General features: G+C 41.2%; 1 protein-coding gene across 5 annotated transcripts in view; it reads left to right on the top strand.

The window, feature by feature from the left end:
• Positions 1–4288: 4288 nt before the first annotated feature.
• Positions 4289–17401, top strand: part of LOC120529808 (arf-GAP with SH3 domain, ANK repeat and PH domain-containing protein 1-like) — a 347163-nt gene continuing 334050 nt past the window's right edge. For 2 of the 5 annotated variants that reach the window (XM_039753980.1, XM_039753979.1), the window contains exons 1-2: positions 4289–4818; positions 10615–10707. In XM_039753980.1, coding sequence (XP_039609914.1) covers positions 10649–10707 — 59 coding nt within the window. In that variant the 5' untranslated portion in view covers positions 4289–4818; positions 10615–10648. The remainder of the gene's footprint in view (positions 4819–10614; positions 10708–17401) is intronic. The other 3 variants (XM_039753978.1, XM_039753976.1, XM_039753977.1) reach the window with 2 other exon arrangements.

The following is a 17401-nucleotide window of genomic DNA, read 5'->3' as shown; positions in this document are numbered from 1 at the left end:
CAGACCACGAGACCGCCCAGTCCCCTCTGGGCAATCTACCTAACATAAGTCAAACAGCCCTCTTTGTATTTAGGGTTTTCATGGAAGGACCTGATGATGATGGTCACGTAGACTTCTGGCTTTCAGTCCATCAATGTTGGTGCATCATGATGCTTTGAGTAGGTGGAGGTGGCACAGGCCGCCACCACAAAGAAACCGGAAAAAGAAACAGAAGAGAGAGTTGGGGTCAGTATGGATTTTAGAGCCACTGTGAATAGTTATTATGAAGAATTGAACATACAGAGTATCAGTATTAAGTTAAAATGAAGTTATAAAAAGGCCATGTTAAAGTAATGTGTTTTCAGCAGTGTTTTAAAGTGCTCTACTGTATTTGCCTGGCGAATTCCTATTGGCAGGCTATTCCTGATTTTAGGTGCATAACAGCAGAAGGCCGCCTGCCCGCCTCACCACTTCTTTTAAGTTTAGCTTTTGGAATTCTAAGGAGACACTCATTTGAAGATCTGAGGTTACGATTTGGAATATAACGCGTCAGGCATTCCGATATATAAGATGGGGCAAGATTATTTAAGGCTTTATAAACCATAAGCAGTATTTTAAAGTCAATCCTGAATGACACAGGCAACCAGTGTAGTGACATCAAAACTGGAGAAATGTGTTTGGATTTTCTTTTCCTAGTTAGGATTCTAGCAGCTGCATTCTGCACTCGTTGCAAATGATTTATGTCTTTTTTGGGTAGTCCTGAGAGGAGTGCGTTACAGTAATCTAGTCGACTGAAAACAAAAGCGTGAATTAATTTCTCCGCATCTTTCAATGATATAAGAGGTCTAACTTTTGCTATGTTTCTTAAGTGAAAAAATGCTGTCCTGTTAATCTGATGAATATGCGATTTAAAATTCAGATTACAGTCAATGGTTACCCCTAAATTTTTTACTTCCGTCTTAACTTTTAATCCTAGTGCATCAAGTTTATTTCTGATAACCTCATTGTATCCATTATTGCCAATTACTAAAATTTCAGTTTTCTCTTTATTTAGTTTGAGAAAATTACTATTCATCCATTCAGAAATACCAGTCAGACATTGTGTTAGTGAATCAAGAGAGTCGGAGTCATCAGGTGCTATTGATAAGTACAGCTGTGTGTCATCAGCATAGCTGTGGTAGCTCACGTTGTAACCTGAGATAATCTGACCTAACGGAAGCATGTAGATTGAGAAGAGCAGCGGACCCAGGATAGAGCCTTGTGGAACACCATTCTTTTTTGAGATATCTTAAGTGCATTTCCAGATATCTTAAAACGCATTTTGACACATCGTTAAATGTTAACTTGTCTTGCCATAATACATTCTGAGATATCTAACACGTTTCTGAAGATATCTCAAATGCAGTTCAAGATATCTGAAGATAAACATTTGTGCATTTTGAGATGTATCAAATGCAGGGGTAGGTGTCTCAAGAAAACTTGCTGTGTATTTCAAGGTTAACTCAATGAAATATATGTGAGATATCTTGAAATTACTTCCGGTTAAAATTTTGATTCTTTCAATGGGTCTTCCTTTGTATTTTAAGAAATTCTAAAATGAAGTTAAAATATTTGACAAAGCATGGGAGGTTATTTTAAGAGATCTTGAAATTTATACGAGATATCTTCAGATGCATGGGCATTATGTTGAGATACAGTATCTCAAAACGCATCTCCAAAAGCTGATATCTTGAAATATATTTGAGATATTTCAAAATTCACAGGAACTTATTGCAAGATATCATGAAGTACATTTGAGATCCCTTGAAAGAGAACTATCCATCCATCCATCCATTTTCTAACCCGCTGAATCTGAATACAGGGTCACGGGGGTCTGCCGGAGCCAATCCCAGCCAACACAGGGCACAAGGCAGGAACCAATCCAGGGCAGGGTGCCAACCCACCGCAGGAAAGAGAACTATTCTCAGATATTTGTAATTCTATCTGAGATGTCTTAAGTGCATTTCCAGATATCTTTAAATGCTATACTAAATGTGAATTTGCTGACCATACTGCGCTGTGCATTCTGAGATACCTGAAATGCATTTCCAGATATCTCAAATGCAATTCAAGATTTCTGAAGATGAGTGTTTATGCATTCTGGGATGTCTCAAATGCACTCGTAGGCATCTTAAAGTAACTTCCTGCGTACTTCAAGATGACTCTTAATACATCTTGAGATAAAGTATCTTGAAATCTGTTAAAATTCCATTTCTTTCAATGGTTCATCCTGTATATTTTAAGACATCTTAAAATGAATTTCAAATAAATGACAAAGCATCTTATCCAACCTGCTATATCCTAACTACAGGGTCACGGGGGTCTGCCGGAGCCTATATCCCTCCCAGCCAACAAAGGGTGCAAGGCAGGAAACAAACCCCAGGCAGGGTGCCAGCCCACCGCAGGGCACACACACCAAGCTCACACTAGGGACAATTTAGAAATGACAAATGGGAAATTAATTTAAGATATCTTGAAATGTATTTGAGATATCTCAAAATGCACAGGAATTTATTGCAAGATATCTTGAACTGTGTTTGAGATCTCCTGAAAGAGATGTATTCTTAGATATCTGTACTGCTATTTGAGATGTCTTTAAAATGTACTTTGAGATATTGTTAAATGTTAAATTGGCTGACCACAATGCAGTGTACATTCTGAGATGTATTTCCAGATATCTCAAATGCAATTCAAGATATCCGAAGATGAGTATTTATGCATTCTGGGATGTCTCAAAATGACTTCCTGCGTATTTCAAGATAACGCAAATACATCTTGAGATTATCTTGAAATCACTTCCTGTTAAAATTCCAGTTCTTTCAATGGTTCTTCCTGTCTATTTTAAGAAATCTCAAAATGGCTTTCAGATATCTAACAAAGTATGGGAGGTTATTTTAAGACATCTAGAAATGTATTTGAGATTTCTGGAGATGCTCAGGAATTATTTTGAGATATCTCAAAATGCCTCTCCAAAAGATGATATCTCGAAATGTATTTGAGATCTATCAAAATGCACTGGAACGTTTTGCAAGATATCTTGAACTGCATTTGAGATCTCTTGAAAGAGATGAATTTTCAGATATCTGTACTGCTATTTGAGATGTCTTAAGTGCATTTCCAGATGTCTTTAAAATGCACTTTGAGATACTGTTAAATGTTAAATTGGCTGACCATAATGCAGTGTACATTCTAAGATGTCTGGAAATGTATTTCCAGATATCTCAAATGCAATTGAGTATGAGTATTTATGCATTCTGTGATGTCTCAAATGCCGTTTTAGTCAGCTCAAAATAACTTTCTGCATATTTCAAGATAACACAAATACATCTGGGGTGCCACGGTGGCGCAGTGGGTAACGCTGCTGCTTTGCAGTTAGGAGACCCGGGTCCTCCCTGTGTGGAGTTTGCATGTTCTCTCCGTGTCTGCGTGGGTTTCCTCCCACAGTTCAAAGACATGCAGGTTAGATGTATTGGGGATCCTAAATTGTCCCTAGTGTGTGACCAGCCCAGGGTTTGTTTCCTGCCTTGTGCCCTTTGTCGGCTGGAATAGGCTCCAGCAGACCCCCGTGACCCTAGCGGGTTGGATAATGGATGGATAACAAATACATCTGGAGATATCATGAAACCACTTCCTGCTAAAATTCCGATTCTTTCAATGGTTCTTCCCATGTATTTTACGAAATCTCTAAATGAATTTCAAATATCAGACAAAGCATGGGAGGTTATTTTAAGATATCTCGAAATGTACTTGAGCAAGATATCTTGAGCTGCATTTGAGATCTCTTGAAAGAGATGTATTCTCAGATACCCGTAATTCTTTTAGAAATGTCTTAAGTGCATTTCCAGATATGTTCAAAATGCATTCTGTGATATTTCTAAATGGCAATTTGGTTTGTCACATTGAGACCCCATCTAACCCTGCAAACTGAAGGAATCTGCCCCCAGTTCAAAAGCGAAAAAAAAACCGGCATCCATCCAGCTGTTATTCTGTGAGAAACTTGGCACTGACACCGGAACTGTTAGAAATTATAGGGTGGTCAGTTCCAGACACTAAAACTATGAAGAAATCAGCAACAATAAAAACCCTTTCATGATGTCAAAATCCCCCCCACCTCCATTGCTAGCCTGTCCTGCTAACCGCGTTCTGTATCTTAACGGAGACAGCAGGTAAACGTGGAAACAGCCCCCAAATCCGCCTTCCACCCACCCCCGTGCAAATCATCGCGGATTCCCGCTGCCTCTGAAGCTCCGATCGCCGATCCGCGCCGCCGCCGTTCTCGTGTCCAGTTGCTATAAACACAAATTCTTCTGCCTTCCTGCTCACCTCCAGCCCACGCAGCGCTCCAATAACGCAAGTTGCTGACTGACAAGAAATAAGCGGCACACACACACACACACACACATACTGAGGACTGGAGAAAGGCGCACGATTTCCCAGTAGCTGTGTCGTGTCGGTGGGGTGTTTCCTGCCCCAGTATCCCGATTTCCTGACTTCGCTCGCAGATCCTGGCGGCTGTCGGCGCTCACATGCTCGCTTTTCCTTCCTGCCCTTCTGCGTGGCCGCGCATCTCTACGCAGCAACAGCCTATGGAGACGGATCGCCGCACTCCGCTCGGCTAATTTTTTTTTCTCTCCAGCGAACGAGTCCTTCTTTACTGGCACACACACGGAGAAATCGCGCCTCGTGCAAAATGACATCAATATGAGGACCCTTCGACACGGCACAGGTCGCCACCGTAAATTCCTGGATTTGGATGTACTTTATAAAGTAAGGCTCGGGATTCGGAGAGGCGCACGCTCGGTAAGTTAACGGACTCGCTTAGGCGTGGTCGGGCTCTGCACAGAACCGGGAAACGTGAGGTCCAAGCTTCTTGAGATTCGGTAGTTAAGGAGATGCGCCCACGCGAGGTTTTTTCTTCCACGGTGTGGACTTTTCCTGCTAAATCGCAAGGTAAAGCAGCGAAACCGTTATCGCTAGAAAGGAACTGGGCAATTTTCAACCCCGGGGTTCCACCCCAGCGGCCGCAGCACTCGTACGGGTAACTAAATCGCAGTCGGGGAATCGTTCATGAGTGCCATTTTGTGTGTGGGTATGTGCATGTATGTGTATGCTGTAAATATCTCAACATATTTATGCTAAAGGGTCAAGTCAGCATGCTTATGTCTAAAAGTACACGGCAGGTCGACGCTCATTCATTTATTGATGACACGTTTTCTGTCAAGGGGTTGCGTGGGGGACGATGAAGGAACAAGGCAGGAATCCGTACATCACGCCGTATACATTTATATGTCTGTAGGTCTATTAACGCGTGGTGTGGTGTGGTGTGCAGGATCAGGCACTCAACTTTTAAAAAACACAAGGCTGTGCCTCAGTGCCGACACCTGGCTTAATGTGTGACCCGGAGTCAGTCACCGAACCTCCCTCTGCCCTGCTGATCCTATAAATATACCCATTTCACATGAGAAATTGTAATGTATCGGATCGCGTTCTTCATTTTGAGCATAGGAAATATTACAATTATATGTATCTTTGGGAGGGAAGCATGGTGGAGTAGTGGTAGCAACAAGGAGGCTCGGATCCACATCCCAGGTCCTACCTGTGCAGGGCTTGCATGTTCTCCCTGTGTACCGGTGATGCACTCCCAAAGACATGCAGGGTAGGGAAAACGCTAAACTAGCCCTAGTGTGCGTGTGTAAGAGCATGTATGCATGTGTGGGTGTTCGCCTTACGACGGAGTGGCATCCTGTCTAGGGTTTGTTCCTGTCATGCACCCTGTGCCAGCTGGGATAGGCCATACTCCTATCCTGGCTTCTTATTTAATTACAGTTTCTATGTAATTGTTTCTTATGGCTGTGGTGGGTTGGCACCCTGCCCAGGATTGGTTCCTGCCTTGTGTCCTGTGTTGGCTGGGATTGGCTCCAGCAGACCCCCGTGACCCAGTGTTCGGATTCAGCAGGTTGGAAAATGGATGGATGGATGGATATTTCTTATGGTTGGCATGATTGCGTTGTGGAAGCACTGTAATAAGGAGACCGGTGTTCATATCCTGGCTGTCCTTTGTGTGGAGTTTGCTTGTTCTCTGTGTGTCTGTGTGTGTTTCGTCTGGGTGTGCTGGACATGTGCCCTGTCCATGTGTTCTTACTATGTGCCCCATTATGATGGCATAGGCTCCAGCAAGGTAATACAAAAGAAAAAAATGACATGAAAATAGAGAAAAGTGATGATAAGACCATATGGGTAAATATAAAGAGTCATAAAATTGTTGCTTCAGGTGCACCATCCAACACCCAGACAAGAGTCCCTCAAATGTTTGGCAACGTTTGGTGCTGTGGTTCTTTATATCCTATCTGGCGAGGAAGAGGCGGGACAAGTTTTTTTTTGGCCACAGGAAATGATGTCAGCAGTCTTGGGTGGGTTTGGTTTTTGAGGTTACAGAGGAGATTTGTTACTGATGGCGCCCTCTTCTGCTTGGAGGTGTTAGAGCCCTTTTTTGCAGGCCTTTGGCTGCCTCACTACTTGCACATGTCTGACAATATATATGTTGTACGTGTGTATGTGTATCTTCTGTATTACCATCTACCCAGAGTGAATGTATATACATATATATATATATATATATATATATATATATATATATATATATATATATATATATATATATATATACATACGCACATAGCATCCGTAGTCTCGATCTGATTGTATGGTTGGTTACCTACCAGGTAACGCATGTGGTTGGTCTGTGTACGCCTGATAAGCCCAAATAAGGACGAAACGTGTTGCGTACTCTTTGCATTTTTTGACAGTAAACTATGTAATATATATATATATATATATATATATATATACATATATATACATATATATATACATATATATACATATATATATATACATATATATACATATATATATATACACTGCTCACAAAAATTAAAGGAACACTTTAAAGAAACACATTAGATACATCAGATCTCAATATGAAGTTGGATATCTATACAAATAACGACAGGGCAATGTCTTAGGAACAAAAGGATGCCAAGTCTTTTAATGGAAATAAAAGTTTTCTGCCTACAGAGGGCTCAATTGTGTAGACACCCTAAAATCAGAGTGAAATGAAGATGTGGCAGGCTAGTCCATTTTTCAAAAACTTAATTTCTGCTACTCAAAATGCTTTTCAGTATCTTGTGTGGCCCCACGAGCTTGTATGCATGCTTGACAACATCGGGCATGCTCCTAATGAGATGACGGATGGTGTCTTGTGGCATTTCCTCCCAGATCTGTATGAGGGCATCCCTGAGCTGTTGTACAGTCTGAGGAGCAACCTGGCGCCTAATGGACCGAAACATAATGTCCCACAGATGTTCTATTGGGTTTAAGTCAGGGGATCGTGAAGGCCATTCAATTGTTTCAATTCCTTCATCCTCCAGGTACTGCCTGCATACTCTTGCCACATGAGGCGGGCATTGTCGTGCATTAGGAGGAAACCAGGACCTACTGCACCAGCGTAGGGTCTGACAATGGGTCCAAGGATTTCATCCTGATACCTAATGGCAGTCAAGATGCCGTTGTCTAGCCTGTAGAGGTCTGTGAGTCGCTCCATGGATATGCCTCCAAGATCATCACTGACCCACCACCAAACCAGTCATGCTAAACGATGTTACAGGCAGCATAATATTCTCCACGGCTTCTCCTGACCCTTTCACGTCTTTCACATATACTCAGGGTGAACCTGCTCTCATCTGTGAAAAGCACAGGACGCCAGTGGTGGACCTGCCAATTCTGGTATTCTATGGCAAATGCCAATTGAGCTCCCGGTGCTGTGCAGTGAGCACAGGGCAGTAGACATTTGGGCCCTCAGGCATCCCTCATGAAGTCTGTTTCTGATTGTTTGGTCAGAGACATTCACACCAGTGGCCTGCTGGAGGTCATTTTGTAGGGCTCTGGCAGTGCTCATCCTGTTCCTCCTTGCCCAAAGGAGCAGATACTGGTCCTGCTGATGGGTTATGGACCTTCTATGGCCCTCTCCAGCTCTCCTAGAGTAACTGCTTGTCTCTAGAATCTCCTCCATGCCCTTGAGACTGTGCAGGAGACACAGCAAACCTTCTGGCAATGACATGTATTGATGTGCCATCCTGGAGAAGTTGGACTACCTGTGCAACCTCTGTAGGGTCCAGGTATCGCCTCATGCTACCAGTAGTGACACTGACTGTAGCCAAATGCAAAACTAGTGAAGAAACAGTCAGAAAAGATGAGGAGGGAAAAATGTCAGTGGCCTCCACCTGTTAAACCATTCCTGTTTTGGGGTCATCTCATTGTTGCCCCTCTAGTGCATCTGTTGTTAATTTCATTAACACCACAGCAGCTGAAACTGATTAACAACCCCTCTGCTACTTAACTGACCAGATTAATATCCCAGAAATTTTATTGACTTGATGCTATACTCTCATTAAAAGTGTTCCTTTAATTTTTGAGCAGTATATATATATATATATATATATATATATATATATATATATATATATATATATATATATATATATATATATATATACATATATATATATATATATATATATACATATATAATATATTGTGAACGCTGGCCCGGACACAGACGGACAACATATTTTGCACCCACACACTGTTTATTTACACTATATACAAAGTTTCAAAGTGCACTCACAACCCCAGTGCTTCCGATTCCCCAAAGTCCAGGGCCCACAGTCTTTGTGCCTTCCTGGCCGCCTCCCGTCCTCTCTCTCCAGCTCAGTCCTGCTACCGCCTGGCGGTGGCCACGGGTCCCTACAGGGCTGGGCTTCCAAGCCCTGTACCCGGCCCCACATAACCAGGACGGACGCCCCCTCGTGATCTGGAGGAGGCACAAGCCCTCCTCTCGTCCTCCAGGCGTCCCGGCCGGGCTCCATCCCGCCAAAGACCTCACGGGGTAAACCGGCATCGGGCGCTGCCTGGCGGTGACCACGGGTCCCTACAGGGCTGGGCTTCCAAGCCCCCTACCCGAGGCCCCCTGCATAACCAGGACGGACGCCCCCACTCGGTCTGGAGGAGGCACACGCCCTCCTCTGGTCCTCTAAGGCGTCCCGGCCGGGCTGCAGCCCCGCCGAGGACCACATGGGATAAACCGCATCGGGTGCCGCCTGGCGGTGACCACGGGCCCCTACAGGTAGGGCTTCCATGCCCTCACCCATGGTCCCCAACAGAACCAGGACGGACGCCCCCTCGCGGTCTGGAGGAGGCACAAGCCCTCCTCACGTCCTCCTGGGCGTCCCGGCCATATATATATATATATAATATAAACACACTAGGGTGGCAAGCCTGGGCAACCCCCAGTTGTGGCCAAAATATTAGTAAAATCTTTAAATGTACAAAAGAAAAATTATTATTTATTGGAGTCAAAATCACAAAATTCTATAAATATGTAAAAGAAAAATGTATTAACACAATAAAAATCATGAAATGAAAATTAAATATTTACTCTCTTACTGATTGGAGTATTCCCGTTAAACTGAGGTCCACTATGCTGGATGAGTATTTATAAGAGGCTAAATAAACGAGCCATTCATTTTAACTGACATTCTTATAAATAAAAAAAAACTTTTTTTTAAAAAATGGGGCGGCATGCTCCGAATGAGATGATGGATGGTGTCCTGGAGGATCACCTCCCAGGTCTGGACCAGGACATCACTGAGCTCCAGGACAGTCTGAGGCATCGGGTGGACTGAAGCATAATGTCCCAGAGGTTTTCTATTGGATTGAGGTCAGGCGAGTGAGCATGGGGGCCAGTCAATGGGATCAATTCCTTTATCCTCTCGCCACATGAGGCCGGGCATTGTCATACACCAGGAGGAACCCAAGAGCCACTGCACCAGCATAGGGTGTGACAATGGGTCCAAGGATTTCATCCCAATACCTAATGGCAGTCAAGGTGCCGTTGTCTAGCTTGTACAGGTCTGTGCGTCCCTCCATGGATATGCCTCCCCAGACTATCACTGACCCACCACCAAACCGGTCATGCTGAATGATGTTACAGGCAGCATAATGTTCTCCACGGCTTCTCCAGACCCTTTCATGTCTGTCATATGTGCTCAGGGTGAACCTGCTCTCATCTGTGAAAAGCACAGGGTTCCAGTGGTGGACCTGCCAATTCTGGTATTCTATGGCAAATGGCAATCGAGCCCCATGGTGCTGGTCAGGCAGTGAGCAAAGGGCCCACTAGAGGACGTTTTCCAAAACCTATCTGGGGAGTGCGAATGTGGACCTAACCATGCAGACCCACAAGACGCACTGTTTTTATTTTTAAACAATCCTCACGCTGCCATGGACCTCTAAATACGCTTTACCACATACTGCACTGTATGTGTGTTAGTTTGCCCTGCAGTGGACTGACAGCTTGTCAAACTCTGTTAGCCAGCCCCCTTGTGACTTTCATTATTCATTATTAGGAATGTCATGTTATCTGGTTCAAATTCACAACAGTATTCTTTAACATTGCATGCTCATAAGAGAAATAATGCAGTACTGTTATTTCAGAGAGTTGGCCTGTCTGACTAAATCTTCTGATTAATCCTTTCGCAGGCAGTCAGTTTAATTTGGAGGTGACCGAAACAAGATGAGATCTTCATCTACAAGGCTGTCAAGCTTTTCATCTAAGGATTCGCTGTGGAATCGGTAAGGGCGTATATTCACTATTAACAGTGTCAAAACATAAATAAGAAATAATAATAATATAATCATTGAGCAGGAAGGGCAGCTTAGCTACTTCATGGATCTAATATCTTGGCTTTCAGTTCCATACATCTGGTTATTTTCTGTGTCTTCTTGCACTCTCTCCCCATGTCAATGTGGGTTTTTTTTTCCAGGTACTTGGTCTTTTTTCCATATTCCCAATGACGTGTAATAGATTAACTGGCAATTCTAGATTAGCATGGTATGTGAATGGGTACTGCCATGGACTGGCCCTCAATCCCTGCCTTGCTATTAGGATAAGTAACATCCTCCTGCACTCCTCAATTGTAATTAAGGAGATCTAAGAAAGTTATTTTTGTCTTCAAATCTCTCTATCGTAAAAGAAAATCTTGAAACGAGATAAGGCTATTGCCAAGAGATTTTTTCAAGTCCCGCCCTCCTCTCAACCATTACAGATTAACGGAACTATGCCTACGGTCCTCTCACCTCTCATTCGTGTGAATGCTTTTGTCAGACACAGTTCCAGCACTCTTATAAAGTTTTATGTTTTCCTCACTTTAAGTTCCCAATAAAAGAAGACTTATTATGTCCAAATCTTATTGAAGACTTTCATCCTGAAGGGTTATCAACCAAAGAAATGAGTACATGGGCAATCCTAGCACAGAGAAACGATGAAGTCAAACAAATTAACGCAAAAATTGTCGATAGGCTACATGGCAAATTGGTTAAATGCGTATCAATAGACTATGCTGAAAACAGTTGGTGGTGATATTGCAGAAGATGAAAACATCATCTTATAATATCCAGAAGAATAACTACAAATGTTAACACCGTCCAGTCCTCCACCGGCCGAATTACTGTTGAAAGAAGGGTGCATCGTAATGTTATTGCATAATTTATGTCTGAGTGATGGGCTATGCAATAGGACAAGATTAGTTGTATTCAAAATTGGACGAACAATTCTGACATATAAAATTTTAACAGGCGACAAGAAAGGTAATCTAGTACATCTTCAGGAGATAACATTAGACACCAAAGGAGATCTAGATATGCCGTTCATATTAAAACGTTTACAGTTTCCCGTTAGAATACCTTTTGCTACGACAATTAACAAATCACAGGGACAAACATTTAAAAAAGTAATTTTATTTATTAGAGAGAAAAAAATGATATTCACTCATGGGCAGTTGTATGTTGCGTTGTCACGATGTAACTCCAAACACGGGATCAAAATTCAATGCGATATTGACAAAAAGTTAATTCCAAATATTGCTTTTACTGAAGTTTTACAGTAAAAGTGTAAGTTTAAAAAGTATTTGCGCGTTAATTTCAAAGACAAACAGAATGAAAATGTATAACGCAATGAATACCTATAACGCAATATGAAGCATCATTTTCTTTCAGTTTATTACGTTTTACTATATTTTACTATGGTTAATTACCGTATATATTCACGGATAAGTTCTCCCACGGATAAGTCGGGACTTGATTTTACCGTATAATTTCTGGTATTTTATAATGTCGGTCATACACTGTATATACTCGCGGATACGTTCTCCCACAGATAAGTTGGGAGTTGATTTTATCGTATAATTTCTGGTATTTTATAATGTCGGTCATATAAGTCGAATGCGGAAAACTCATGTTATTGGTCCAAGAGATCATGATATGCTAATGCCCACCTGAGAGAGTAACCACAGAGCACACGGCCTTTTTTTTCTATTTGGGTGCTGCAATGTACTGTATCAGCACGTGCTCCTTACCTTTCTCTCTCTCTATTGTGCCTACGTGACCACACTGCAATACCTGAACTATTCCGAAGCAGTGTTTGCACTGATTTGTGTTTTTTGTATCTCACACCCTCGTACATCTTTATCATAAGAGCATCCCTTATCAACAATGGAGCGTTCAAGCTGGTTTTAAATTAAAAGTCGTTGAAGTGGTAAAAGAAATTGGTAACTGCGCTGCTGCAATAATCTTCAAAGCACCCGAGAAACTGATGCGAAATTGGAGGAGGCAAGAAGATGTAAAAAAAAAAAAAAAATACAGTATATAAGTGTCACATTTTTGAACGGGTGTATAAGTCGGGATTTGATTTTATGATCGAGTTTTCAGGTTTCAAGACCCTACTTATACGTGAGTATATATGGTATATATTTAGTACATTTGTCCTGACACTTTTCCCATTCCTCAAACTTTTTTGTACTCCTGTTTTGTTACCCTTTCTAGGGCCCTGTAAGATTTTCTCCATTCCTATCAATATACATTGAATAACTGATAGTGAAAAAGTGAACACATTTTTATAAAGTTTTGCAGATTTCTTAAAAGCTAAAAAACTGAAATCTCTCATTTCTTTAAGTATTCAGACCCATTGCTGTGACACTCCAAGTTGTGCTCAGGTGCCTCCTGTTTGCTTTACTTCACCTAGAGATGTGTCTTGTGGGGTCCACCTGTGACAAACTGAATTGATTGGACATTGTTTAGAAGGCACACATGTACCTGTGTATAGAAGGGTCCCGCAGTTTACACAGCATGTCAGGATAAAAAACAAGCAATGAAGTTCAAGAAACCATCTGTAGATCTCAAATTGTGATCAGGCATAAGTGAGGGCAATGGCATCAGACCGTTTCTAAAGCTTTGAGTGTTCCCTGGAGCACAGTGCCCTTAATATTTGTGAAATGGAAGATTGTTCGAATCAATAGGGGTCTTCGTAGAATTGGCCGTCTGACCAAACCGAATAACCAGACAAGTAGTTTGGAAGTCTTGGACTTCATGTTTTATTTATTTTTTTTTGTCTTGAAATATTGTGTTTTGTGGGACCTTCTATACATGTACTCATGTACCTTTATAAACGATGTCCAGCCAATTCATTTTTTCACAGGTGGACTCCAATAAAGTTCTAGACACATCTTAAGGAGAATGAAAGCAATCTGAAGGCACCTGAGCACAATTTGGAGAGCCACAACAAAGGGTCTGAATGCTGTTATGAATTAGAGATTTCAGTTTTAGCCTTTAATAAATTTGCAAATCTTTTGAGAAACACATTTTTAATTTGTCAACCCGCTGAATTCGAACACAAGGTCACGGGGGTCTGCTGGAGCCAACACAGGGCACAAGGCAGGAGCCAATCCTGGGCAGGGTGCCAACCCACCGCAGTATATACAGGTATATATATATATATATATATATATATATATATATATATATATATATATATATATATATATATATATACACATATATATATATACATATACATACATATATGCTGATTGTTCTGTTGATAACACTTTAGTTTAGGTACTGCAAAAATGCATCAATTACTCCTTTACTATTATGTAACAAGACCTTATCAAACACTCCTTTGAGTCTTCATAACACAAAACATTAGTGAAGGTTTAATTCATCTCTTGAATGTCACCATCAGTGAGACACATTTCTCTTGACATTCCAGATTAAGTATATAACCCATGAATCCTTCATATTAACAAGTAATTTTACCATCGTGTTAATATGCCACACTATATATGCCCATCTACTGATGTTTTATAAGTGTTATGGAGACCAAAAGAAACCTATGTTAAGGTCTAACATAAGAGTAAATAAATGATAGATGCATTTTTTCAGTACCTAAACTAAAGTGATTCCATTATATTACAATATTTTCTGTGTCATGATCTAGTGAGTTCCTCCAAGCAAAATCCCAAAATGAGGTGTCCAAATTAGCTGGGTATCAAGTCCTCAAAATTTGTAACAGGCTGATATACTTTAAAGTTCCAAAAAATATTGTAAAAAGTCCCACAAGAGGAAGGGTCACCATAAACCTCTGGCTTGTACTATACTGTATAACAGAATAAAATTTATTTATTTATTTTACAAAAATGCTCTTCAGCAAAGGAAGCCCTGAGGAACATGAAAGCCACACAAAGAATTAGCTTAAAAACAGGCAATCTAGTGGTAAACAAGCCCCAAATGCAAAAATGCAGAGAGAGGTCAAAATCCATTAAATTAAGAAAAGCCCAGCAATAATTACAGAGAATTTCCCAAAACCCAGCACATGCAATGTACCACACAGAGGTGTGTTTCCTCAAGTCTTTATAGGGCTGAAAGCAGTTCCTTGACGGTGATGGACAGGTGGCCCTGTCTCTTGCGGAGAGACAAATAAAATAGTTGAACAACCATGGAAACATAAAAACTAAATAACAGAGAAATCTAATAAAAGGTTGTAATAATACAAAAAATAAAAATAAATAATGATAGATAAATCAAACTTTGCTGGTTCCCGGGGGAAATCTGGTAATAGTAATATAAACAAAAGATTTAAATGGACAAAAAGATATAAAAGGGAAATCTGAACATGAAAGGGGTGGAACCCTGGCTGAAATGCAACATTATGATTGGCAATTCGCTAACCTGCTGCGGGGTAGGTGCCAGCATCTTGTGACCCTAAGTAAGATGAAGTGGGCTTGAGAATGTTATGTTGCCTATAGTTAATATTCCCGCCTTTGACCAAAATCTTCGTGGACTTACAATAATAAAAAGAAAGCTATATTTTCTAAAAATATATTTAAGAATTAGCTAAATGGGGGTGTTGCTACCCTACAAGAAGACCATTCAGTCCAGGAAATTTTGAGGGTTTTTGTTGTCCAAGGTTGGATCCTAAATTTTACCAACTGCTGCTTAGATTAGATTGCTTCGGATTCCTGTGATCCTGTGCCAGAGAACAATGGTTTTAAAATGGCTGGATGGGTTTGTTATTTAGAATGAATGAATGAAGTGTAGATTTTAAAATGTTGGAGTTCGAATAAGCCACCCTAATTTGGTGTGTTCATAAGAAACGTCGATGTTTTTCATGAGATAGAAGTTCATAATAAGTTAGAATAGTTGTGTCAAATATTGGAAATATTAAAAAGTTTAAAGTTTCAGTATTCTTGATTGCAATAGCAATTTGTCATTTTCCCCATTCTGATGGAGGTCCACAGAGGGCTAGACCCCTAGTAAAAGATCAAAATAACATCATATTCGTAATCACTGACCTTAAAATAGTCTAAAATGATACCTGACATGTTTATCGTGTTTGAAATTTGCTATTTTTAACCTTCTGGGATTGTGTGTTGGAGAGATGGGACCACTGGTAAAGAGTCAGATATGAACAATTGAATCATATTCGTGATCAACAACGTCGAAATAGCATACCATGACCCATATTTTTCAAAACTTTGTGAAAAAGAGTAACTTTGACCCCTCGTATCACATTTGGAGGGGTGAATCCCTGAGCTCAGTTGATGCAGTATACACAACTTCAACTCCTTCTGATAGTTTTTGCAGAAGACACAAATTGGTTTACTCTTTATGATATGGGTGTCATTTCCTGCACAAAATATGGTCCAAAAATGGCCTAAAATAAGGGGCTTTTGGGTATAGGGGGACAAAAATAAAGGGGGAACCAGAAAAAGTTCAGCATCCTGCATAACTAGACACCAAATTAAATGGCATATATACAGTAGACCCTCAAAATTTGCGAGGGTTACGTTCCTAGAGCACCCGTGAATTGTGAAAAACTGCGAATTATGGATGTGGTTAAAAAAATGCCTATTTTTATAGTTTAAACCCTAAATATGCCCCCAAAACACTTTTATTTAATTTCAACCTCAGCTTCAAACATTACCTAAAAATGTAAAGGTAAACCCGTCTGCTGTACAGTACTGTACTGATATGTCACCCGCGGTGCTAGAATGTAAAATACCAATGTTACCGCTATATGTACTGTAATTCATGCAAGCGCGTTTTTATTGCCAGAAGCCTTAGAAGGTGCAGGGTGTTTCGACGGCATCTTGGTACACAGAGGTAAACGCTGAGGCTTGCAGGCTCATCTAGTGCAGCGGGTCAATCCCAGAGACAGTGAGGCTGCAGTGCTGCAATGGGCCGACAGTGGTCATGAGCTGGCTACTCAATGAATGTACAGCACAGACTGATCAGCTCCGGCATACTGGTAAATTGCACTGGGAACCGACAATAGCTGGTTGCGCGTTCAATGAATGTACGCCGCCGAATATACTTGGCTCCTATGTGCTGGCAAATGGCACTGGGAAACGACTATAGTGGTGGTTTAAGGATTAAGAAGAACAAATTGGAAAACACGAGAACACTCGGCTGAAGATGCGTCACAGGGCAGCAGTCAATCAGCAGCAAGGAGAAATGAATAACGCTGTAGTGGTCTCTGGTGCCGCTAACATTCAAACCATAGAGAAGACTGGTGATTTATTTATTTTTATGGTGGAGATTCCAGGGACTCACCCAGCCTTGACCCGACCTGCACGCACTCACAAACAGACAAAAACAAAGCAAACCGGTAATCAAACAGCATATAAAGAATGTAATGAAAATAACGATACCACCCCTGTTCCCCTTACACCGATTATACATTAAATACAACAAATCACCAACAAAACACACACAGTTAAGTCCATGAAAAACAGCAACGGATGAAATGTACTGATGAAGATAGATAGTCCAGAGATCCGCTTGTTGAATGGGAATGTAAAGATAGTTCTACCGGTGGTTCCTGAAATGATGAAGACGGGTGGACAGGTTCAGGAGCGCTCCCTTCTTCACAGGATAGCAATGAATCCACTTGCAGTCCTCGTGTACACAGGCAGACGGCAGACAATCCAGA

Source organism: Polypterus senegalus, chromosome 5 (assembly GCF_016835505.1).
Source record: "Polypterus senegalus isolate Bchr_013 chromosome 5, ASM1683550v1, whole genome shotgun sequence".
Lineage (NCBI taxonomy): Eukaryota > Metazoa > Chordata > Cladistia > Polypteriformes > Polypteridae > Polypterus > Polypterus senegalus.
Note: the sequence above shows the minus strand (reverse complement) of the source record. Positions and strands in the feature narration are given on the sequence as shown.